The sequence below is a fragment of the Synchiropus splendidus genome, chromosome 7 (genome assembly GCF_027744825.2).
Source record: "Synchiropus splendidus isolate RoL2022-P1 chromosome 7, RoL_Sspl_1.0, whole genome shotgun sequence".
NCBI lineage: Eukaryota > Metazoa > Chordata > Actinopteri > Syngnathiformes > Callionymidae > Synchiropus > Synchiropus splendidus.
Window position 1 is genome coordinate 22979051 of NC_071340.1, and position 24523 is coordinate 23003573.

Here is a 24523-nt window from a genome sequence, read left to right on the forward strand (position 1 = left end):
CCCAGTCGTAAGTCGAATGTTGCTTGTATATAGATTCGTACAATCTACGCCATTCTTCTCGGGAGTACCACTGATGAAAGTACTTCACCAGTGAGACTGTATTAGCTAAATTTGCGTGTATTTAAGATGACTCGGACTGACTTTCAATGTCCATTGGATTAAGGTGCCGAGTACCTATCTATGAAAGGTTGGGCTCATTAGAAGTACCGGGGGCCAGCTGAGAAGTCGCCTCTATTAGAGTCGCTGTCTGGATTTCATAGGCTCATATTTCAAAACAAGCTTACAAAGCAATGCCGTCCTGAGTGCTGTGGGAGCAAGAGAGGGTGTTAAAGGGCCATTGTAGAGCTTGTATAATGTGTGTACTTTTTATGTGGATATTTATTATGAGATGAGCCCCATGAATAATTTATGGTTAAAAAGGCGTAATGGATATAGTGGGACTCGTCAAAATAAAAGCTAAAATCCATTTGCTCTCCCTGCAGTAAATCAAACAGCTTGTCCTTGGGCTAATATCCAACTTGGGATTTGGTGGGAGTCTCGATGGCGATTTTAAGGGATGGCAGTGTTGGTGGTGGTGCAAAAGGAGGAGGGGTGGAGGGAAATAACAGAGAATAGACAAAGAAACAAACACCTCCTCTTCTTGACATCGCTCCCTGCCTCACTTTCCCTCCTTCCCATTCTCCCGTTTCTCTCTCCCACCATGGTACGACGGCTTCCCCTTGCCTTTGAGCAGCTGCCACTTCTGAGCCTGAGGAAAATGAAGGCAGATGAATCAATTTGGCCCGTGGCCCTAAAGTGCACTTGTCTGTACCCCTGCCTGGGCGGGGGGGATAATGAGCCGATAGATTGAGGCGAGCGCCGAGGTTCCTCTGCCAGCTACACCGATGGGACCCCTCACACACACAAGCTGCTGATGCCTCCCTGAGCACTGGTTGCAGCTTGTCTCTGGGTTAATGGGGGTGAGGGTCCTTTGCGCAGGACACTTTTCTGAACAAATTAGAGGAAGGATCTGTATGTGTCGCTGCCCCCCCCCCCGGTCTTTTCTTCAATGTGTTGCCCCTTGTCTCCAACCTGCCGGTCGCTGAGCGCCAGATTGAAGCGTGGTCGCGTCTGGTAATAGCATCAAGATACCCAGAATGGAAGGTGCAAACAAGAGCCAAGGTCCAGGTTCCAAGGGTAATAAAGATTGACACTGGCGCAAGGATGAAGCGCAACCTCCATTGGAACAGTTGACAGGTGACTGCTAGCTAAAGAGAGATGAGGCAGAGTGACGTGAGTGGGAACACGAAGAGAAAAGGTCAGCTGTAGCCGCTTTCTGGAAGTGGACAGACAGCAGTTCGCCAAGACCTCAGACGTGGAGAGGGATGACGACTGGAAACAGACGAGTGTGGACTGGCTCTGGAAGTGAACCGCAATTTACAAGCCTCTCAGCCCGTGACTTCACCCAGGGTTAAAGAAGTATATATGAACAGATCCAAGTTGGCATTAGTCAACTTGAGGGAAATGAAGATGCCGAAGGGCCCTTTGAAGATAATTAAAAAGCACGGAGCAGGAGCCTCCAGAGAGGACTCGCAGACATGTTCAATACCGAGACTAATGGAGCTAATTTCTAGTACATTATTCATGTAAAACACTGGTCCTCGCTTTGTGATGTTTTCTGTCTCCGCTAGTAATTGGGCCCAACATTTCCTCCTCAGACATTGTGGTACTTCACCTCTGCCTGGGCTTTTTTAGGTTTAAAAAAGTGAAGTTCTAACACATCTGACCATCCTGTTGGTGAGACCTGGTGTCACTGCCTATGGCGTTTTAATCCGATGCGAAATGTCAATCTGAAACTTTCATTTCAAAGTTGCTGCTTCTGTGCCTCTTTAAGGTCTCATTCACAGTGCCTTTTCTCACAGCATAACCCATGGAATTCATAATGTTTTCAGCTCTGAAAAATGAAGGCCATCCTTCATAGTTGTTGAGGCAGAGGACAAGTGTGCGTTTGTGTTTCACTCGCCGAACAAGGTTTCTTTCTGTAACACTGAAACCGTGAGTGATGTGTGAATATTGGGATGAAATCAATACCGGTCTGAAGGTGCACTTGAAAATACCATCACGCTTTGTGAAGCGATCCACAATGATTATGTCTTCTGTTAAAGCAGGGTTTATTGCATTCATTATTTATGGGTGCAACAGAAAAATGGAACATTTGTTTGTTTTGATCTTTATTTTAAGGTGTTAGACTGGGGTATTATGAATACATAGTGTGTTTATGACCCATCCATGATAAGCTAACGCTGACATTTATGTTTAAAATATGATGTTCCAAGGATGCCCGAAAAGTTATTTCCAAGTCTTTCTTTGAGTTTTGAAAAAAAAAAAAAATTGAGTCAGGGTTGTGTCTCTACCATTAAAAAAAATCACCTAAATTTGACTTCTGAATTTTTTACAATTTTGTCACTTTTCTTGATGTTCACATGGTCCAAGGATGACAGACAAGTTGTTTCCAAGTCATTTTTTTCAGTTCAAATTTGTAGTTTATAAGGGAAAAGGAAAAAAAAAATGCGTTACAGTACAGTCGTTTTCCGCATCATTGAACAGCCCATGAATGTCAGCGGGGCGGCTGCTTCTAGTGAAGAAAGTTCCATGGTCCCCTCTGGGGGCCGACGCTAACTGAAATGTCCGTAAGCATTAATGAACGGACCAAAGAGGTATTTAAAAAAAACAACAACAACACGTAAAAGCTTTACACTCGGGTGCTCAGGGCCAATTAAACAGCTCCCCAGGCTGGAAATGAATCCCTGCCTTAATCACAGTCAGCAGCCCGGGTTGCCAGTCTTTTGTCGGAGTTGCTCTATTCCTCCCCGGATCAATTGCTCTCGTGTCCCGTTTAACGGCGGCTCGTACGATCCTCGGGAGCGGCTTCATTAACCTGGGTGGCTAATTAGACGGCGCTCTGATCAATAGCGGAGTTGATGGCCGACGGGGTGGTGAAGCCGCCGGCCTCGGAGGAGACGGAAACACTTGACGCGTGCCGTCAGGAATTTGTCGGCAGCGCTGATGCTGGGTAAACAAACTCATCAGCGGCTGCACTTGACGGAGGCGTGATGCTGACTCCAGCGTTCTCGCTGCCAAGGAGGAGTGCTCACTTGGTCCTGTCTTCCAGAGCCGGGCAAAGTGGCCTCTGTCTATTTTGAGATTCAGCTGCTAACTACCCTGACGGGAGGGGGGGGTGAGACCCACCTGCCGGGCGACTTTCTCTCCTGCTCTCTGCCACTCTCACCCCATCATGTCAGTGTTGACCTCCGCGGGCTCTCAATGCCCCCTCCCTGGCAACTGCAGGGTAATAGAAGGGGGGTTGTGTGGACTTGACACGTGAGCTGGTGGGCACTAGGGTAGATAAACACCCTCTCTCGCCGCTGTCTTGCCTCCCTCTCTCCCAGCCAGGTGGTAGCGTGCAGAACCTGTCAGATTAGCTGATGACCCTTTTAATTCTGGCCCAGCCGGGGGCCATAATTGATATTTACTGGGAAAGGTTAATTGTAGCAGTGATCTGCTTAAATTACGGCGGAGACCAGGAGACCGAGGCCAGCCAAGGTGCGTGCCACCAGGGGAGCCGCAACACACAAACTGCTAGTCAAATGGAATACACCCCGCGGCCGTTACCGCTGAACTCTAAGGTGGTGGTGGAGGGGTGGGGGGGGGGCATTGTGATTGGCTCACGCTGCATCTGTCCAGACTCATGCTCGCTGAGCTCGCCAACCTCCCATCTGGCCGGGGATTTGGACATGATCCAACTGTGTGGCCTGTAATAAAACAAGTCATCCATGTTGGCATGGGGTCACGCTGGTATTGGTGGCTGCGGTTGATATTTCCCAGTGAAAGCTTCTGATACTGCGCCAGTATTTAATATAAAGCCAGCAAAGGTTCAAGAGTCACTGTCTGCTAGCCGGAGATGCTAAAGCCCATGAATATGTAGCGATATGTGGGTGAGCTACAGTCGTAACGCATCCCTTTTACATCACACCCAACAGTGCAACTCGGTGCACTTTTAGCATTCTTAGCAAGGCTAGTGTAAGCAATCAACTTACCGGAGTAAATGATGCCGATGACCTTGGTGTGTGGAAAGAAATGCAGATTTAAGAGGAAAACTGAATGATAAAGAGAAAGTTCTGCATGGTAGCAGTGACAGTGTAGTTGCTCTGTAGCCAGTTTAAGTACATCTCTCCTCACAGGCCACACCTACCATGGTAGAATTGTCCCCTCCACCACGCTAATGAAACAGTGAATACAGTTAATATTGTTGCTTTTTTCATTCACCATGCTACCGGAGTGCATGAGGTAGCGACAAATTTCTCTTTTAGATCGGTGTATTGGTGAATATTTCTATGATCCAACTACAATGGTCTGTGCTCAGCAGGCTGACCTTCCGAACAGCATGTATCAAACTAAAATCATTTTTAAATGTATGAAGAAAAAAATACATTGCATTTCATCACAGCAGATTTCATGTACAAGTAACATCCGACTTACGACCTGCTCGACTTACGTCCACCCGTACTTTCAACCACGGCCAGGATATTTTTTTTTATTCAATGCCACCGCAGCACGTAGCAGCCCGACAACGCGTACGACAGTTACGGCAGCACAGTATTCCAGGACCTACCTCTCACACAGCCATCTACCACTACAGTCCTACCTACAACCCTCGCGTCAGCTATTTTTGAATGACTTACAACCGGTTGGTCAGAACCGATCCCGGTCGTAAGTCGGATGTTACTTGTACCATAATTTCTGGACTAAAAACCATTACCTGTCTGGACTATAAGCCTGCAGCATTTCAGTGACACAGATAACACAAATGCGCTGTCCGCGACTCCACGGTTCGAACTTCGGACACGCAAGCAGAAACAGAGCATTTTTAGAGCGTTAATGTAAATAAAAGATTTGACAAGTTCAATGATATTGGCAGCGTGATTCAAGTTGACAATCTTCGTTTCATGAATCTGTCTTGATGCTGAACCCTGTGATCCTCCTGCATTTTTAAGGCGGGTCAGTGGAACTCACTGATCTGGACAAAACTTAGCAAGTGTTCTTTTCCGGTGCACTCTGTAGTCCAGAATTGACATTGAATGTCTTTTTCCGCACGCAATGATAAAGATGTTACTCGATTGAGTTGGCCTGGCTGTGACGTCATCGCTGCACCAGTAAACAAAACATCATGGCGGATAACGGAGTGGAAGCAGCGGGTGACAAGGGATCAAGGCGTCATTGAAATCCAGGTCGCAATTTGTTGGATTTGTAAAGGTGAATTGAAATATAACTCAACGAATCCCTTCAAGCGACCGGCAAAACCCCTCCAGCAACGCAACTGCAGTTAAATATAAGTGCGCTGCTGTTGCTTCATTGAAAGAGTAGCAGCAGGTTCGACTGCTGCTCATGTAACTTGGAGAAATGTTGCACTTTGTTTGGATATTTGTATTGTGTCTGTACCTTGGAAAAATAAAACTCATAGCAGTTTCTTTCTCAGAAATTTTACAGTATGATTGAGACACAAAGGTGTGGGTTTATATGAGTATTGTAGTGGTTTACTTGCTGTTAATTCTGTCAATTAAAACCAAGATGTTGGTTGCACTTTTTTTTTCAAATATAAAATATAAATCAAATGTGAATGCGTTTTTATGGCATGATTGTTAACCTGTTTGTGTCCAGAATGAATTTATACTTGATTCCCCGTGGAATAACATGTACAATAGTCCTAAATCCAGGCCACATTTAAGCATGTTGGAATTTGGGCTGAATCGATTCCAGGTCACTGAAAATGAAGCAACATCGTCTTTGAATTGTATTGGCTCCCTCCAACCACGATTCTAATTGAATTATTGTTGGAATGAATGAAAGTATCTTGAGTGAATTTTAACCAAAGATAAACTGAATGACTTTGCTAAAAAAAAAAATGAAGCCAGATATCGAGGATCTTTCAAAGAGATAATCAAAGGACTGGCTCATTGTTGTGGCTCATTCCAGAATTGAAGCTGTGAAATTAAAAATAGAAAGAAAATCAGAATTTTCTATTACGCTCATGGATATTGTAAATCACTTCCCTTCACTACTGTGAACCTGTGGCGTGTTCCCTCTTTTCATCACGAACACGTGACTCTGACCTGTTCTGATGGTAACACTTGCTTTGTTATTTCTCAGATCAAACCGTTGATGTTGCGTCCTGTCAAAGTCAGCAAGGAGGAAACTGCAGCGGAGCTAAACCTACAGCACCGAAGCAAGGAGCAGCTCAACGAGGTGAGACCTTTGACCCGCCTTCAGTCTTCCATCGCAGTCAGAGGGAAAGGGGCGTGCAGCCGTGAGGCCGTACCTGCCGCTAGAATGGAAACACAGGAGCGCACAGCGGCAACATTGACACCGTCATCAGAGGGCGGCCGATGCTTGGCTCCTGTTGTTTCCAACTCTCACCTCATAAATCTCATCAATATGGGGAGCAAACACTCCGACAGGAAATGGCCTGTCGCCCAGCATCGGCGGGTTGGCAGGTCGCTCATTCACGGCTGCCGCGGTTAATGCGGAGTTGGCCCCGTGCGCGTCAGCCAGGTGTGGGCTGACCTGGCTGACCGCGGGATGGAGCCCGTCGCAGACGGCGCTCCAATTATCACGGCGCCGGCGTCCATATGCCAGCTCATTTAGATGATGAGTCGGTGGCAAAGGGAAGATGGAGGCCGGGCATTCGCTTCAGCACCAGGGAGAGAATAATGCAATTTAGATACAGGGGGAAAGTAATGAGAATTTATGCAAAATCCCAAGCGGCTCATTTTGAATGAATATAAAAATATGCTTCCTAACGAAGGCCTGTCAAGCAGCCCTCCCAAACACAACTAAATTCAATCAGACTGTTCATTTAGCTGACGAAAGCAGAGCGACACAGAGGAGGAGGAGGAGGAGGAGTGCAGCCTTCCTCCGCCGCTGAAATAGGCTTTTAATGAACTTGTTAAATACAGTATTTTTAAGCTATTCACTGCTTTAATTCACAACCCATTCTAATTAAAAAAAAACGCCAACCTAATTTCCCTCTCTCTTCCTTTATACTCGGTGGCGCTCTCGCCGGCGCCCCCCTCCCCGCACAGCCTTCCTCCTGAGTTTGTGTAAAAGGATGTCTTATAATGAAAAAGTCAGGAGGAAAAGACGGGCTTGTCAGATAAAAGACCGACGTGGGTTGACAGCTCTGACAGGGATATACGACAAGCAGCGAGGGGGCGGAGGGGGGGGGGGCGCTCCGGCGAGTGGGCTTGGCAGAGTGAGGTTGGAAGTGGTGGAGAAGGAGAGGTGGAGGGGGGGGCGCTGTTGAAAATGGCGTGCTGTAATTGCCGACAGTGTTAGATGTGGCTCGTCTCTAATCGGCTGCCAAATAAATGGCGCACAGACGCTGATCGTTGTCGCCGTGCCATCGCAATCCATCTCTCACCATCTGTCTGTCTGAATGTTTCTGTCTGCCTGTCCATCCGTCTCGCTGCTGACTTCTCACTTCCACGTCGTGAACGGCAGCGGCGAGCGCGGTGGCGTCGTGACTTGGCGTTTGGTCCTTCCTGACAGGTCACTTGTGCTTCCTGGTTCTGACGGCATCAGAAATAAGGTTCCTAAAGTGAAGTGTCAAAAACAGCCCTAAAACACACAGTGGAAATGAGATTTTGTGGTCATGTAATGCTTGTTATTACCTAAATAAATAGGTAAATGATCCTGGAAATTCTTGCCATGATCTAAAAACACAGGTTGAGTTCATCGACCATTGGCATATGGTCGTATGAGCGAAGAGATTCATCAGCACCTGAAGGTCTTGGGCGTGTTCTCACTCTTGTCCTGCTCTCTGTCAAGTCCTTCCAGTCACAGAGCCAATCCTCCTCACCTGCTGATCTGTCCATGAAACTGCAACTATGAAAATAAATGATCAGGAAATCACAAGTCCTAGTATAAAGCCTTTCATTTCCGAGTCATTCTCTCGAGTTAATGCAAATAGTTCCCTTAAAAAAAACATTCTATCATCTCAAATAATGAAAATGATTCTCACAATTTCCTGTTAGTTTCTGTTAAACTGTTGCTGCCTCACATATGCAGGTTTGCCACGTCTTTGAGGGGTCCGCTCATTGCCATAAGCCTCTCACTTTAAACCTCACCATCCAGGACACATGGCTAACTTTAACCAGGACTCTGAACCAAACTTTAACCTCATGATAATGACCGAGTTGTTTTGAAGTCTTCATCCGTGTCCGGCAAAAGGAGGTTTGTTTTAAATCAATCACTTCCTTCAATGAGTAATGTCAGTGAATGACAACACACAGGTGAGGTCCTGATGGTCCAGGAGTTTAGAGTCACAGCCAACACACAGCATGTTCATAGTTGTTCATGGATGCCCTGCGAATGATGGGCGACTCATACTAATGGCTGGGACTGGCTCCAACCTTCTCATGACCTTGTTAAGGGAACAAACTGGAGATAATAATTGACTTGTATTGCTTGATATTCCACTTTTATATGTGCATGTTGGGCTTTTCTTTCAAATCTGTAATAAAGTCTTCAGCTCTTCTGACCGTCGCCTTCCTGCTCAGAGCACCGGTAATAAGAGTGGCTCCACAAGTTGGAGGTCTCCTAACTAATGACTTGTCTGCGTCGAGTGGAATGGATTGCCAGAAGGAAATGGAGACAAATGTAAACTGCGGCTGCACTTGCCTGAGTATCTTCCTGAACAGTCATGATTTGGGAGCTGGCTGCAAGAAGTTGCAGGGAAATGCTTTTCGTTTGTTGCCGTGGTTGCGTCTTTATCTGTTTATTTTGACGAGGTAATTGTACCCGCGGTGCCCCGGAACTAAGCCACATAAGGATTAGGGAAATGTCGGGTGCTGCAGGGGAGGGGAGGGGGGGGCGGTGGGCTTTGCCAGGTTTGTGTCCTGTGGCGGTGAGGATGGCAGTTGCCTGGATTCCTGGGTCTCACACCCTCAGTTAACCTTGTTCCTCCCACCTTCCCTGCTCGCTCTGGTTGACCACTTAAAACATAAACTCAGTGGAAACGCTGACCGGACCCTCCTCTCCCGTTGCCGTGTTTTCTTTCTTTCTTTCTTTTTTTTTTTTTATTGGCGTGTGAAGGAGGAGGCATGGAATTGGGGAGAGGATTAGGGGGCGGATTTAGCAACATTTGTCTCCTCCAGAGCTGTTTAGTTAACCCTTAAACGCCGCCAGCATCCTTCCCATCATTCTTGCCACTTTCCATCATTCACACACACACACACACACACACACAAACATATGCATCCTTCTTTCTACAGCACACACACACTCTCTCTCAGGGGCGGGTTCTTAAATCCTTTTGAAGTCCTGAGCGCTGCAGAAATCCATTGAGAGAACCATGTATAATGGCTTTTAAGAGAGAGTGTTTAGCTGCATGCCGACCCTATGGCTTATGAACCGCCAGCGTTTTAATGGATCCCCCCCCTCCTTCACGCAGTCCCCTAGTCCGCCCCCCCCTCCACCGCTAAATCCAATGGATTGTCCCTCATTATCATTTAAATAAGCCTCTCCTTCCACACAGAATGCTGTAAGTAGAATGAACTCTATATGGCGAGGCTAATTCTAAATGGTTCTGGCCTCCCACCACCTCAGACGTTCACACACATGAAGATACTCACATATGTGCGCGTGGATAAACAGAATGCGTTCGCCGTGTGAAATCAAACATACAGCATGTGCCGACACACAAAGGCAGCAGATTTGACTTTCACTCCAGGCCCTGCAGACGCTAGGCTAGTCTTTTATTAGCCTCGATTTTAAGTCATCTTTTTGTTGAAATTTCAACGTGTTTGGAAACGGAAATACAAACCACTCGACTTGTTAGTCACTCAAATCCGGCTCGTGAGAAGTTACAAGAATGCAGATTTTGTTTAGGGAAAGATATTGTCATTGTTTTTTTTTTTTTTTGTGGTCCTTTGTTTTGGTCCCAAATAAGTCTACGATCCTGCCTGTAAATGTGTAGGCATCTAGCCACCCACAATGCTCATGGGTCAATAGTAGGATTTTGAGACATGGGTGTCCCAATTTTGCATTTGGCGATTAAATAGGCGCTAGCAGGGTCTGGTGGGGGGCATAACCCCCGGGGGAAATTTTGCTGGCTGCGTCAGACGTCCCACCAATAACAACGCGCTTCCATGCCGTGTAGACCAATCAAACGCGAGTCTCACGACACGTGAGACGCGAATAACCGCAAGATAGGGCAGCAACAACAAATATGACGACTGCAAAGACTCCATGAAGGCATGAGAATTCAGAAACACCCTTTTCACGGAAACCAGTAGGATGGCACTACGACTGGGGCACTATCTTGGGAGTAATGATCGGAAATAAAGGTCTGGTTCTGAGTGCAGTAACTCTGGAGTAATCCGTGTGATTAAATATATCAAGATAGTTTCTGAAAGCAGATTCTGTTGACGTACGACTTGCTGAGAGTCAGCAGTGCTAACCATTCCTGTCCTGAAGTGTATCGGGTTGGTTGGTGATCCAGTGTTTTGATACCCTTGTATATTAGAAAAATTGAATATGAATGTGTGAACAATAAGTCATTTGCTGAAAAGTAATTTGGTCTCTCAGAATGAGTCCGTTGATGTTGTTGTTGTTGAGCTGGGAAACATGTAAGTCAGCCATTAAAGTCCAGTTGATGGCAGATTTCACCTTCCTCCTGAATTCTATCCGAGTTCTCCCAGCTCAGAATGTGAACGGATCAGAGAGGTGGAGCCAGTGGGAATAGCCTTTTGATTCCCGCAGTGACTGCTTTCCGGTTCACGGCAGGCCTCCTCCCTAATCGTCACCGCAGGAGCCGGTCTGCGAATCAGATGGCCACACAGGCATTGATGACTACTGAGGTCCATGGAGCAGGTGTGGGAGGATGGATGAGGGGTGCTGGGAGGGTGTAAAACGAGGTGTCGGGGTGGAGCGGGTCACTCGAAATGAAGGTAGAGCAGTGGATAAAATTGGTCTTGCTGAAAAGTTTCCTCTGGAGAGCCAGGAGGGGAGAAATTGCCAATCTGGACAGAGGAATAAAAGCAGCCAAAAGTGAAGGGAGGGATGTGAAGATTGGTATTGGAGCAGGTCCCTGACAGACCTCTCTGTCCTGCTCTTGGTTTAGAGGGTTGTGTATGAAAGGCGGTTTTTAACGGTCCGTAAATGCATAAAAGGGACGTGAAAACAAGTCGGGAGATGATTGTGAAGCGAGGGATTATGCTAGCCCTCTCACTTTACCCTGGAGTGGTGCGTTTTTATCAAGTAAAAAGGTTGTCCGAGTCGTCATTCACTTACTCACAGAAAAGCAATTCCGCTTTTGAGATGTTTTTACTTCTCCACTATTTACCCAGTGATGGAAATGACTGCTGCATCCCATCTGTCCTTCAAAAACCAAATCATTACTTCTCCTCCATTTGACTAATAGTCACAGTGGAAACTCATCCCTTCTGCCAAAAACATCATATTATAATGCTGGTTTTTAAAAAACATCCTTTTAAAACTCAATAAATGGATAATAAATGAACAGAAATGGTCATCTGTTTGTTGCCCCTGTAACCTTTGTAAGCTAAACAGGAGTTTGGGATCCTGATGGATGAAGTGGTACTTGCTTGTCGAGTCCTCAGAAGTGGTGAAGGGGTTGGATGGTGTCACCTGCAATAGCAAACGTTCCAAATGTTGTCTCAATGGAATTTCTGTGTTTTAGAATCAGAATTAGAATCAGATTTATTCACATGGTCAGTGGGATGCTTTGGAAAACGTGCAGTCAAAAAACACAATAAGAGTAATAAAAATAAAATACAACTAATAAATAAATAACCCACAAACAACTGGGGCCGATCACAAATTCATCATGAATCCAATTTTGGGAGTCTAGACCTTTGAGGTGTTCCCATGACGTCACGTGACTAATTCACTCAAACCTATCAATAGTATGACTGCGGTGTTTTTGGAGTCCATGGTGAGCATCACGGTCAATGTGCGGCGGAGCACTTGACACGCAATGATGGAATAATAGATCAGTTTGAGACCATCTAAATCTTCGTCGGACGAGGGGTTAAGCAGGAGGACATTGCTTTGCGAGTGCCACTCAGCTGCCCTGTGGTCAGGGCAGGAACGTGCGCGAGTGAGCTGCGGGTGTGAAGAACACGGCGGCTCGGCTAAAAGGTTAACGTGAATATTGATATTAAAGCGGCGCTGCTTCATCATGTCTGTGTCAGCGAGTGGAACGCTCCTTAAAGGTCATCCTTGTCCTCCTCTCTCTCCCCACAGAGTTCCACTCACTCGCTGTCAGGCCGCGGGTACTCGGTAAGTGACATTTTCATGCTTCATAGCTTTACGGCAGAATTACAATCTCCAACGACCCGCTTTATGGCCCCGCCGCTCGACATTTTAATTATGTTAAATAGAGTAATGGAGAAATCATGATATTAGGGACATTAATTCTGCCTGACTGACTGATTAAATTGCAGGAAGGTGTCCTGCACTACCTTGGCCAAAAGAGATTCTCCTTTTATTGGCATCGACCGTTGCCATTTGCCTGTGCAGATATCCGGCTCTTGGAGTTTTATGTCTCCACCCGGCGATATCATCAGGTTCTCTGAGAAGCCTTCTCCACTTTGACATGTATTTCCTGGGTACAAAGTCTCTTCCCAACTAGTGGCATGATAAACTTGTTGTCTTTCTACGGTAGTGAGCAAAACCGTGTGTTCAGATTCAGAGCTTCCGTTGGTGTAGTGGCTACACTCTAGAGCCAACTATATACATGACTGTCATTTGTGTTAGCGAACACTGTGTTGGGTTTTGAGGCTCTTTTTTTTTGTAAAATCAGGCTTTCCATCTTTCCTTACTGTCAACAAAGTATGTAGTTTCTGGGAAAGTGGTGTAACCTGAAGAAATGTCCTCATGCGAGCTGAAGTCACGGCCATCTACTTCCGCCTCATGGGACCTAAGTTAACGAAAAATATGAACACGAGTCAGTGGAGAGATGAAAATTTGAATCTGATCGAGCTTGAAATATGCCTTAGATCTCATATATGATGTCTGTGAATTTGAAAAACATTTTAATAAAGTGACTCCTCTGCTTTTCCACCGGCATCAAAAGTTACTTGAGGGTTTGTGTGAAATGTAGTGGCGAACTACAATGCTGGTCGCAGGCTTGATAGTCGGTGGAGTGAGAGCCAGCATGCCACACAAGCTCTACAGGGTCAGTGTTTATCGATGTCAGCTAATGCTTGCTAGCTTCTGCCTTTGATAGTTTAGTACTTTTAGCATCTGCCTTAGCGCCGGAGCAGTCGGAATCTGTGACGTCATACATGCAACATTTGATTTGTAGTCCAAACAATTATGTATTTTTAATTGCAAATACTTTAAATCACAAACTACACGACAAATGTAGTTGAAACTCGCGTTATTTTTTATCATTTAAATTGAGGTACAGCGTATGTGTGATCCAGGGCACGAGTTGGACATGCTGAAGTTAGTCACATATTCTGCACTATATACAGCGACTGTGGGAGCACACAAGGACGTCACATTAACCCAGCTGGTTTTGTCTTCCCACATTGTGCCCCCTGCTTTTAAAGTGTACATCATTAAAAATCAAAACTATAAAAAATGATATATCAATAAGAGCAAGTTGGTATCTGGTTTGGCATGTTGGACCAGGCATGGAAACATTCATTTTGTTCAAGGGATTGGCTCCACATTAGAAAGTGGCTACGGCGGTTCTGGCTTGGTGTTTGTCAGTCAAAGTTGCTTCAGATAAATGTGATGTGCACAGGTTATTAGCAGTCCAGTATATTGTTCTGCGGTAAGAATACATTACAGTTTGCGATGATGTTGACTTGGCATGGCTGCTACCAAACTTTCAGCTGAGATCAAGTCTTTCAAAGTCAACATTCAACACGACGACATTTCAAAACCAACTTGGCGACCTTTGCCGCACGATACGCTAATAACCCAGCGTTTATCTTAATGCTATATCTTTGTGAGCGGAAAACATCACGACGACAAAGAACACATCGGCTGTATTCTGTCTCCCTGTTCGCTATTTCACAAATTGTCACATTGGGACTATTTTTATCCTTGGAAAGCATCTGTTGCCCCTGCTCTGGTGCATTTTCAAGCCATAAATTTCTGCTCCCATCGTTCCACTGATGTGTCTCGTCTCTGGGTAACAGAGGCGGCGGTCGTCCTTCATGTCCTCTGCTTTAAGGAGAACTCATAAGAGGAATGTTCTTTAAAGTGTGCTACTTTTAGCTGATGAGTGGCATATGGCAGTTCTTATTGCAGGATGGAAGCAATCACCCCGACAAACAAAACAACTATAAATGGTTTGTCACCGCTAATCTGCCTCAAAGGACGGCAGCTAAGGCTCCGAACAAAGCTTGGCTTCAAAAGACAATGATCCCTGTGTGCTTTCATTTTTTTTTTCTAAATTTGTTTTAATAGAACATGTCACATTTTCGTTCCCCAGCGACTTTGTATTCACAGACGGATGAAAACAAACAAGACCTTCCGAAAAAGCATGTGGAGGCCTTTGACTCAAGCTGTCAGTTTGAGTCGGTGGAGAACAAGGTTTTCTCTTTATCTGGAAGGAGGGAAGGGGGAGTCGCAAAGAAAGGGCAGGAGAGATGAGGGAGGGGGATGGTGAGTGTGAGGGGTGCAGGCCATGTGCTAGCAAAGGATAGGCGAGTAAAGAGGGCAAGAAGCTTCATGTTGTCTGGCTGCTTATCCGACAGTGCTATCTGCAGTGTTTGTAGCCTGTGGGTATCTCCTGGGCACTGAGCTCTGCTTCTCAATCTGCTCCGCTGCCAAGCTGCTTGATTTCTCGGGGCTTCTTATCTGCAAGTGCTGGGGGCTTTATAGTGTGATGTTTTTTAGGAGAGGGGGATGGAGGTGCGGCGGCGGCGGGCGCGCGGGTTGTGAGGTCTGGCGCCTGAGGGATCTTGCAGGCCGATATGATGTGGGCACGGGAGGGGAACGACCACTCAGAGAAAGTGAAGAGGATCTGAATGTGGGTGGAGGGCTGTTAGAGGAGATGGTGTGAAGGGTCAACGAGTTAGGAGGAACCCGTTGGCAGCCAAAGCAGTGGACAAGTTTGCCTCTGGCACCGATTACCATCTCCGGCTCTTCCTCGCCAGAAAAACAATCCACAGCAAGCTGTCAGACCAGGGCTGCTATGTCACATTGCAGGGATATATTCAATTTTGATTAAAGCTTCCATATGTCTCCTGTGCTGCCTTCCAGACTCGACAGAATGTATGGAAGAGATGCGCCGGCCAGAATTGTGTGGACCACGTTGAAAGTAAAAGACTTGGCTGTCGATAGTTTCCTCAAGTATAAACAATGTAGTTCCACAAAACCGATCTCACGTCGGAACAATCTGTTACTATATTTGTTTTGCACGCCTCATCCCCACTTAAATCAGACTGTTTTAGTTTGCGAACATCACCGTTGTCTGTTGTAGGAGACATTTGGTTGGACGATGAACTGTTTGGTTGTAAGTCAGGATTGTTCAGGATCAGATCTGGACTCATTTAGCGTTTGAGTTTCAGTTTTAAGGAACGTCTCCGCAAACACAGCTTTAACATATCACGTTCTTCCAAACGTCGTTCTTTGCATGGGTACTGCTGTTCAGTCATATATCCACCAGGGGGAGCAGCCCGGAGTTAAAAGTTTATAATGACAATAAACATGGCGACTGTGGAAGAAATATTGATCATGTAGCTCTTGCACAAAAGAAGAAACAGAGGCAGCGTTGTAGGAGGCGGTGGTCGGTGAGGCCGTTAAATATATCGTGACTGGAGGACGGAGAATTTCCGCCATTGTCTTCTTCGTGTCCTATTTGAGCGTTGTATCAGGTAGTAACCACAACATTGCCCCCCATGGTTACTGGTGGTGCTGCTCAGTGTTGTCTATATACGTAAGCTTTGTGGAAACGTGCAGAAGTACAGACAAAATGAACACAGAGCACCGACCGAAGGATCCGTCCGAGTCCAATTTGGACGCAACGTTGGGCATAACTGGGTGTTTGACCACCAAACCACCATCTCCTGATGCTGTTGATGACTCTCACACAGCTATGGTCGGGAGCAAGTTTGAGTTCTCCAAGTGCCGTTGTAGATCTCAACCTCATATTTAAAATCGAAAACCTGAGGTTATCTGCTGACAAGAGGAGGGTGCAAGTCATGTCCTCACCTCTGGAAACACACCCTTTTGAAAGTCATCTCCTGGCGTGGACATGTAGCTGGAGAACTGACTCTTGCTATCTGAGCTCCTAAGTCTGGATATGGAATTGTTTATCAGGCCGACAATCCTGTCTGCTTTGTGCAGGCTTCATTACATCCTCTGCTATGTTGGGGAGACAATATCTGTGGCTTGTTTCCTGCACTGCCACCTGCACGTGGTTCCAGCAGAGATGTGCCTGACTTCTGGCCATTTATCATCCTCTCCGGGGTTCGTTAGATAAAGAACCAACATCCCCCTCTGTGTCGGCAAGATACGAGCGACGGGAGAAATGTCAAAAAAATCTTAGTGGCTCTGCTATCTGCACATCCCGACGCTCCCCCTTGGGCTGGATATAATATTTGCAGAAGGGGATGATTTAGCTCTGCGTAAAAGACAAGGAGCCACCTTTGCTTTTCATGTCGCACCCCTCGGTTGCTTGCTGCCACCCAAGGCCAAACTGCTTATGTTTGTATCCAGAGCTTTGTCAGTGAGGGTTGAGTCAGACAAGTCGGTTTTTCTGGTAGGATTTATCTTTGATGTCTTGGCGGTGAGGTAGAGTGGAAATGCTTGGAGCATCCCGACACATCTGCGCTCCACCTCTGGCTCTGTTTGTCATCATCACGTTTAATGCTCAACGAGTCCCTGCTCTTAATCCGAGCCTCACTCTGACTCACTCCTGCATTCTTAACCAGCTTTCTTTTAATTGATTTGGCATTCAAGACCTCCACATTGTGCACAACACACTTCACCCAGAGCTGATTACATCCCAGATCCCGAATACGGATTACGTCAGTTAATTAGATGAGAAGATATTAGAAGCTTTACGCTTTATTCACAGAAATGACAGATTGATATGATTCAATAAGTTACGCTACAATTGGAGCTAAATTAAATGTAATGGTTTTCTTATTTAGGGATTTTTGAGACAGGGTTTTTGTCTGTCGCCTCTATATGGTTAAGAGTATATATATATATATATATATATATATATATATATATATATATATATATATATATATATAACAAAGTGCAAACCAGAAGCTTCAGACCGAAATTTTGTTGCCATAATATAGTGATATGTTTTTGTGTAATGACAATAAAGAAAGTCCAAGTCTAAGAGGTCTTTCATCAATGTAAAGCAGGGCTGGCCATCCAGTCAGAGGCTCAGAGCCACGTTGTTTTTCTGTGTTGCTGAACAGAGCCACAAGCTACAAACATGTCAGGCTGTAAGGCTTCACCTGAGCAGCTGGTCATGTGACTTAGCGGCAGTGTTGCGGTTAAAGCACATGCCTGTGTGTCACAAGGTTGCTGGTTAGTGTCCAGTCTATGTCTCTTCTGCCTATATATATATATATTTTAAATTTATACATTTTGCCGTGATCCTCCTTGAAATATCAAGTGGCATAGATAGAAATGTGTGCGCCATTTATTTGACTTGAATGAATTTTTTTATAACGTCGTGCTGCTTTGGAGCGTCTCATCTTCACTCCACTGAATTCAACGGACTTCACCACCATCAACAATGAATCATAGGTGAAACACATGCCAGACCTTTAGTTTAGGGAAAGACAAAGTCAAGGGTGGAACTGAGTCATGTAAATTGAGTTGATCATGGATCTGATGACGCACCAAGTCAAGTAGGACCGCGACTCCCATCAGCATCGGTGAGGTTTGTTGTTTGTTTCAAAGTTAAAGTTAAGTCGAAGTCTTTGAGCAATATTTTGACGTGACATTTCGCCAGAATAGCTCTTACTTTTCCGTCTTATTTCCTATGTAAACCATCATCTCAATAGTAACTTGACCACATCCGCAGCCAGTTTGGCGATTCATTTGGTGAGGAGCCGAATGAAACTGAGGAAAGAGCCGCAGGTTGGCAAGGAATGATGTAAAGATTCTTACAGGATACCAGTAGCCCAAACTGAAAATACTCAACATTGATTTATAAATTGGACATTTGAACTCCAGACCACAGCCACTTACCAATCAAGTTGCCTTATATTTTTTTGATTTATTTGATTTCTTTTGACCTATGACTAAGCCTCAAGCACATGGAGTTGAAATCCCAGCCCCCAAGGGTCTGATTTGAGATCGTATCTGGGTCACAGCGCCTGGTCAAGGCTGCCAATGTTGCCAAGTTCACCTATACATTCTAAGCTTTACCACCTACGTTCTACAGCCTGGAAAATATCTCTATAACATTGAAACCTGAATATAATGTCTGGGACTACATGAACGGCACATGTTCATCCAAATCATTTCCTGGTATGACCTCACGGATCACCGGGAGCGTAGCCTGAAAGTCCAAAAATAGGCGTCCATGGAAGATCTCCAAGGCTTAAACTACTTTTTCCTAATTTTGGTTTTCCTCCTATAATCTGTCTCCGTTCACACGTGCAGGTGTTTTTGCTCTATCGCTTCTTCGTGCGGTGAAAATTAGTGAAGGCAGCCAGGAGCCCAGTGGGTGGAGGCCAGCACCCGGACATTGTCTTGGCTTTGGGGTGGGCACTGCTTGTCAGAGGCCTCTCCATGTGAGCCGTCCACCTTGAAAAACTATTTGTTTATCCCCGTGTGCGGTCCGGCCTCAGATCTTGGGTCTCCACTGCTCTCCGCGCTTGAGAGACCGGGCCGTTGCTGCTAGCAACGGATAAAAATTGCTGTTCACCACAGCAGGGCCCACCACACATCAATCAATGGCTCTGAAGATAAAGGCCAGAGGATGCTCTGTCCCTGGCTGAATGGCCTGGCTGAAAATCCTTTTCCAGTGGCTGAGCACACACTGGTGGCGGAGGCCTGCCGTGGGTCCCAGTCGAGGAGGGAAACTTCGTTTTCACTACGGCTGCTTATCTCTGTCCTAATGGAGATGCATTAGAGAGGCAGCGACACAAAGACAACTCCGGGAGAGGTCATTTAAATAGAGAGGCAAGTTTGTGTGTCATTGTTGACCAGGGACTCCAGAATCGTTCACTCGCTCCAAATGCACTCCTAATTGCTTGTGCCACTTGGCTTTGCTCTTAAGAGTGGCGGCGTTCAGCTTGACCGCGCTCCACATGCCCCTTCGTTCGGGCTGGTTCAAAATGGACAGCACTTTGGTTTCCTATCTAAGCATTCTCCCGGAAGAGCAGACAGTGCTTTACACCGATCTGATCCCGGGAAACGTATGACTTCTGCACCTGGCAATGAGAAAGGACAACACCGACGCTTACATGACGTTTTCCAGACTGCGCTCGGCAGCCCGGTTGGACTCGGTCCAAATGAAACAGTGGGCTCTCCAGGGTAAAAGCATTAGTTCTAGCGCCGTAAGCACAGCCTTGATGATCATCACTCTCAGTTTGTCTTGGATGCACTGTCCCTTAACTCACATTCGCCCCACTTTAAACAAAAAGCCCGGTAATGTAACCATCAAACAACGCTCCAAGGATTTGTTTACTGCCAGCTTTCTCCCCATTAAGCTTCACAGACACTGTCGACAAATAAAGTGGTAATTCCACTTTATCATATGTTACATATACCACAATCAGCCGGCAATTACAAGCTCCCTCCATTTGTAAGAGCTCGACATGGATGTTTTAATGAGGGCCGTAATGAACGCTCAGGGTGTTTGGCGAGTCTCCGAGATTGCCGGGGCTTTTATGGCTCCCCATTATAACGTACAATTTGCATCAGCAAATTACAATGCTCCATATCATTATCCTGTACCGAGGCCCCATCGTAAATTACAGCGCCAATTACAAACATCTATGGCGGAGCAGAAAAGGAATATCACAACAGAAGGGTGCGGGTCGGGGGGGAAAGCCTGCGCCATGAGATGCCCTGCGCAGGTATGACGGGCTCCTGAAACCGCCCACATGGGGCGCACGCACTCTTTTAAGAGAAGGTGAAGCAACCCCTGCTGCTTCCTGATTTAGTCACAAGCTAAGCTCTTTCAGTATGTGGAGCACAGAGATTGCTGTGTGCATTGGCCCAAGCAGGGACACATTGAGCTTAGACTTAGACTTAGACTAGACTTTATTGATCCCTTTGGGATGACTCCCTCTAGGAAATTTACATTTCCAGCAGCAGTAGGGGCAAGAAAGGGCAAGTCAGGAAGAGCATCACACAGAAAATAAATAAAAATAAAAACAATAATAATAATAATACTAATATCGATAAAATAAATAAAAATACAAATTTTAATAAAATAAAAAAAATAAAATTAAACTAGAGAGCTGCAACCACATTCAGGTCTGAGGCTAAAAACTGCAGAATGAGTTTACTAACTTTTCAAGGAGTTATAAACAGGACACCAGTGTCATTGGTTGGTTGGTTCTCCTTCAATAAGCTATGGTTCCTATGCCATGTCTCCAGACCTCGATCACCAGAGGCTTCTCTCAGATACCATACCATTCTCACTAAAACGGTCTTGAAACTGGTGCATTTACACCTAGCATCTCTGCGGCCTCTGGAGATGGTCATGATCGGACTGTAAAGTGGTTCTGAGGGCGACCAGTCTCTCCGCTTCACACTCTTTTAAAGATGTCCATTCAGGTGTGCGGAGTGAAGAGCTTCACCTACTGTGTCTCAATTGCAGCCTCTTCAAATCCAAATCTGCCCGCTCACTCTATCCACTCGATTATTCACCAGAGCTGGTGTCGTACATCATAAAGATTTTACGCGGCTGGGGCTGATTGATTCAGTGCCACTGGTGTAGCAGTGAAGTCATTCACAGGAGCCGTTTTTATGTTACCAATGGACCTTTCGGAATTTGCAGGAAGCGACCTTGGGTTCTAAAATCCAGATTACTAATCTCAGGCGTGCCATCACGTCGAGGTGTTCAATATGTACTATACTGTAATGGTGGATGATTTAAGTACTAGTCATATAATGGTACACAAAAACCTCGAAGCACTTCTCAGTTTCCACTTCTGAAAGGGACATTTTTTCCCCTCATGATCATATGTCTGTTCTGTGACGGTGATGTGACTCTTCTGCTAATGCTTAATCTGTGTGGAGGATGGATCTAAACTTAAAAGATTCCTGCAGCTTGAAAGTGGTTAAAACGAGGAACCTCTGTTGTATTCCGTTGCTGCTTAAATCAGGAAATAAACTGTGCGATCTGGTTCCTGGTCTTGTGGTACGGTCGTTTTGATGCTTCAAATGTCAACTGCTAAAGAATCGGAGTGTGCCTCAGTACACACTTTACAAAATTACCTGCACATGCATCGAAGTCTCTGACACAGATTGGTCCTCACTTCGGATTATATATCAATACGTTCATTTCTAGCCATGGCATTTTGCATTTATATGAAATTCCATTGATTATTTTTGTATTGTTTGCACCTGAGTGAAGACGGCAGCTTGTTTGTTCCGGAATTCCGACTTTGTATTCCCTCCTTCTATCTGTGACTGATATGTAAATGGAGTCCCCAGCTCTCTCTGGAGCATGAATCGTACAAATGGTGGTGCACCTGTGATGGCTGAGTTCCCTGTAATCTGTGACCTGTGGCCAAATCTTGCAAGAAGCGCAAGAACAAAAGGCGTATGCCGACAGATTGCTGCAGGCAGCGAGCAGAAAACCACCTCGACTGATGAGACGAGAAAAGGCCTGGGGGATCCAGCAAACCCACCAGAGCTCCACAACGCCGCGCAAACAAAGCCTGAAATTAGGCAGAGCCAGAGGCAGGACCATTTACTGCTAAAGTGTTCCCGTTTTCATGGCCTCTCTGGATTTCCAGGACTGTAGAAAAATTCTATCACATTTTTTTTTTAGAAGAACTCACACGTTTTGTTTCCACATGGCTCAATATGCATTTTTACATCAAGAAAACGATCAAGAGGCCGTTGCTGTTTTTCATTCAAACAACCTTGTGAGCTAATTCAACCAGCAGTTCCTCCGTTTATTCCGGTCATTCTCAAGAAACCTGCATCGAATTTTTCTTCGCATTTCCAAGGTTTTCAATTGCGTGATAAAGTCCCAGCAGCGTGTCTGTGCCAAGGGGTTTCACCCCGCTGGACCCGCCTGGAGCACCTCACGAGGTAGGCGTCCAAGAGGCATCCTGACAAGATGCCTGCTCCATCGCAACTGGTTTTCCCTCAATACAGAGGGGCGTCTGTTCGACTTCAAGCCTCCCCTGAGTGGCACAGCCTGCGGAGGAAGCGTCCATCACTATTATCTCCAATGTGTTTCTTTAGGTCACGACCCAGCGCTTGTAGTAGGAGTGTAGGTTAAACCAGAGCTTTAGCTGACTTCACCACGACAAACTGATATATTGGTACGATGAGAAGTAAGGTGTCTTTTCATAACAGAATGAAATGGTGATGAAACTCAGCCTGAGGTACTGATATACCAATGGAACACGGGAACCTGTATAAATGGGAAATACAGTGGTACCTCGGTTTTCGAACGTCCCGGAATTTTAACAAATCGGAGTTTGAACAAAAATTTCAAGATTTTTTTGGTTTGGATTTCAAACCTGAACATAACGTGGGCGGACCGATCAGCTGACCCACGACGCGCTTTGTTATTGTGTATAACGCAGCCTCTGTACGCAGACGTGTCCCGTTAGCTCCATTTACTGACTGTTTTTTCTTCATATTGAGGTGTAAAACCTTTCCTGACTCCACACTGGACCGTGGTAGAGTGTCACAGGGGAGGTGCTGGAGCGCTCACTCCAGGGTTTGATGTCCTGTTGTGGGCTGGAGCTGGGACAGGGATGAGGCGAGTCTGGGACAGAGCGTGACTTGGTTTATGACTTTGTCACAGCCAAACTGCACAGAAGCGCACATTCAGAGCTGGACACGCACCGGGCACCTCTTCACTTCTGGAGAGACGCCACTCACTCGGCAACCCCTCCCACATGCAGCGGCCACACACATAGAGGAACAGCCACCTGCAGCAGACACTCTACATTCACTCCTACAAAAGACTATTTTAAGGCTTGGAACGCATTGTTTCTTTTTCCATTCATTGTAATGGGAAAAATCGATTCAGATTTCAAACAATTCGCTTCTCGAACGGCCGTCTGGAACGGATTGTGCTCGAGAACTGAGGTTCCACTGTAAATCACAAGTGTAGAAGCAGATTTTCTCATGAATATAACTCGCATCTTCCAGTTCTTGTGCTCTTTAGCTGATGATCTTCTATTTCATGCTGAAAATATCACATTTTCACTTTCGTTCTTTCTCTACCAAAACCTGGAGAAGTAAGTCACACTAAGTAGGTCATGTTTTGCCACCCGTCTTCTAATCACTCATCCAAAGGAACAGGATTCTCCTCCGTCGCAGCCCCTGAGCCTTGCTCCTGGGAGTTTGTCGAGCGACTGCACGTTCATTTGATTTCCTGGTGTGTCTTTACACACCTCAGCTCGTACTGCGAACACGACAATACAGCTGCATCACCTCCCTTTGGTTGGAGTCCCTGACTGTTTCCTCCTGTGCCAGGATGAAGAAGGTGTCTGACAGGAACAGCAGGTGAAGTCTCCAATTACACTTCCAGCTGATGCGGCTGTGTTCATGAGCACAGGAGCTGTTAATGACAGTGTTGTGCTGCCTCCATTTCCCTTTGTGCTTTTCTCATACCTGATCCCCAGTGTTGATACTGTGTCAGTATTCAACCTTTTGTTATCCTGAAAAGACGACGCTGATAATATAACTAACATGTCGTTCTTATTATAGTGGAGCGATGATGCTCATCCACTCATTGCTCCACTCTCGAGTGCACGTATGGTGAGCTTCCCATTTGTAGCTTCTAAACAGAACCTTGTAAGATCCAGTCATGCTGGTAATGGAGGACAGTCAAAGCTAAGAGATGGGGATGTAACAAGCAAAATAAGAAGCCTATACTGATGTGGTACAGTAGTGTGTTATGTGTTAGGGTTGTGGTGTGATGTGCAACTGAGTGTGTTGTAGAACATGTGCCGCTCATCACCAAGCCAGTCATGTTGACCTTCAAAGCACAACTGATGTGGGTGAAGATGCCTTCAGGGTTCACGTAAAGCTGAAGGAAGGCAAGTAAGGATACCGAGTGGCGTCCACATATTGTCATACATCCATACTTTTGCAGGATACAAAGAAGGCCAGGGCAAAGCGTGGCCCGGGGGCCACATGCGGCCCTTTATCTGAAATGAGGTGGCCTTCATGTAGTCACAGCGAAACTATGAGACTGATCAACTTGATATGTTTCGAACAACAATTGTTTTTTTCTCTCATTACTAACTCAATTCTTATTCTTCTTTTCTGTTTTATTTCATCTTTCTCACATGAAGTACATGATAATATTCCGTCG

General features: G+C 45.8%; 1 protein-coding gene across 10 annotated transcripts in view; it reads left to right on the forward strand.

Moving 5' to 3' along the window:
* Window positions 1-24523, forward strand: part of fbrsl1 (fibrosin-like 1) — a 326042-nt gene that overhangs the window by 119766 nt on the left and 181753 nt on the right. For 9 of the 10 annotated variants that reach the window (XM_053871994.1, XM_053871995.1, XM_053872000.1 and 6 more), the window contains exons 3-4: window positions 6187-6282; window positions 12304-12339. In XM_053871994.1, the coding sequence (XP_053727969.1) occupies window positions 6187-6282; window positions 12304-12339 (132 nt within the window). The remainder of the gene's footprint in view (window positions 1-6186; window positions 6283-12303; window positions 12340-24523) is intronic. The other variant, XM_053871996.1, reaches the window with a different exon arrangement.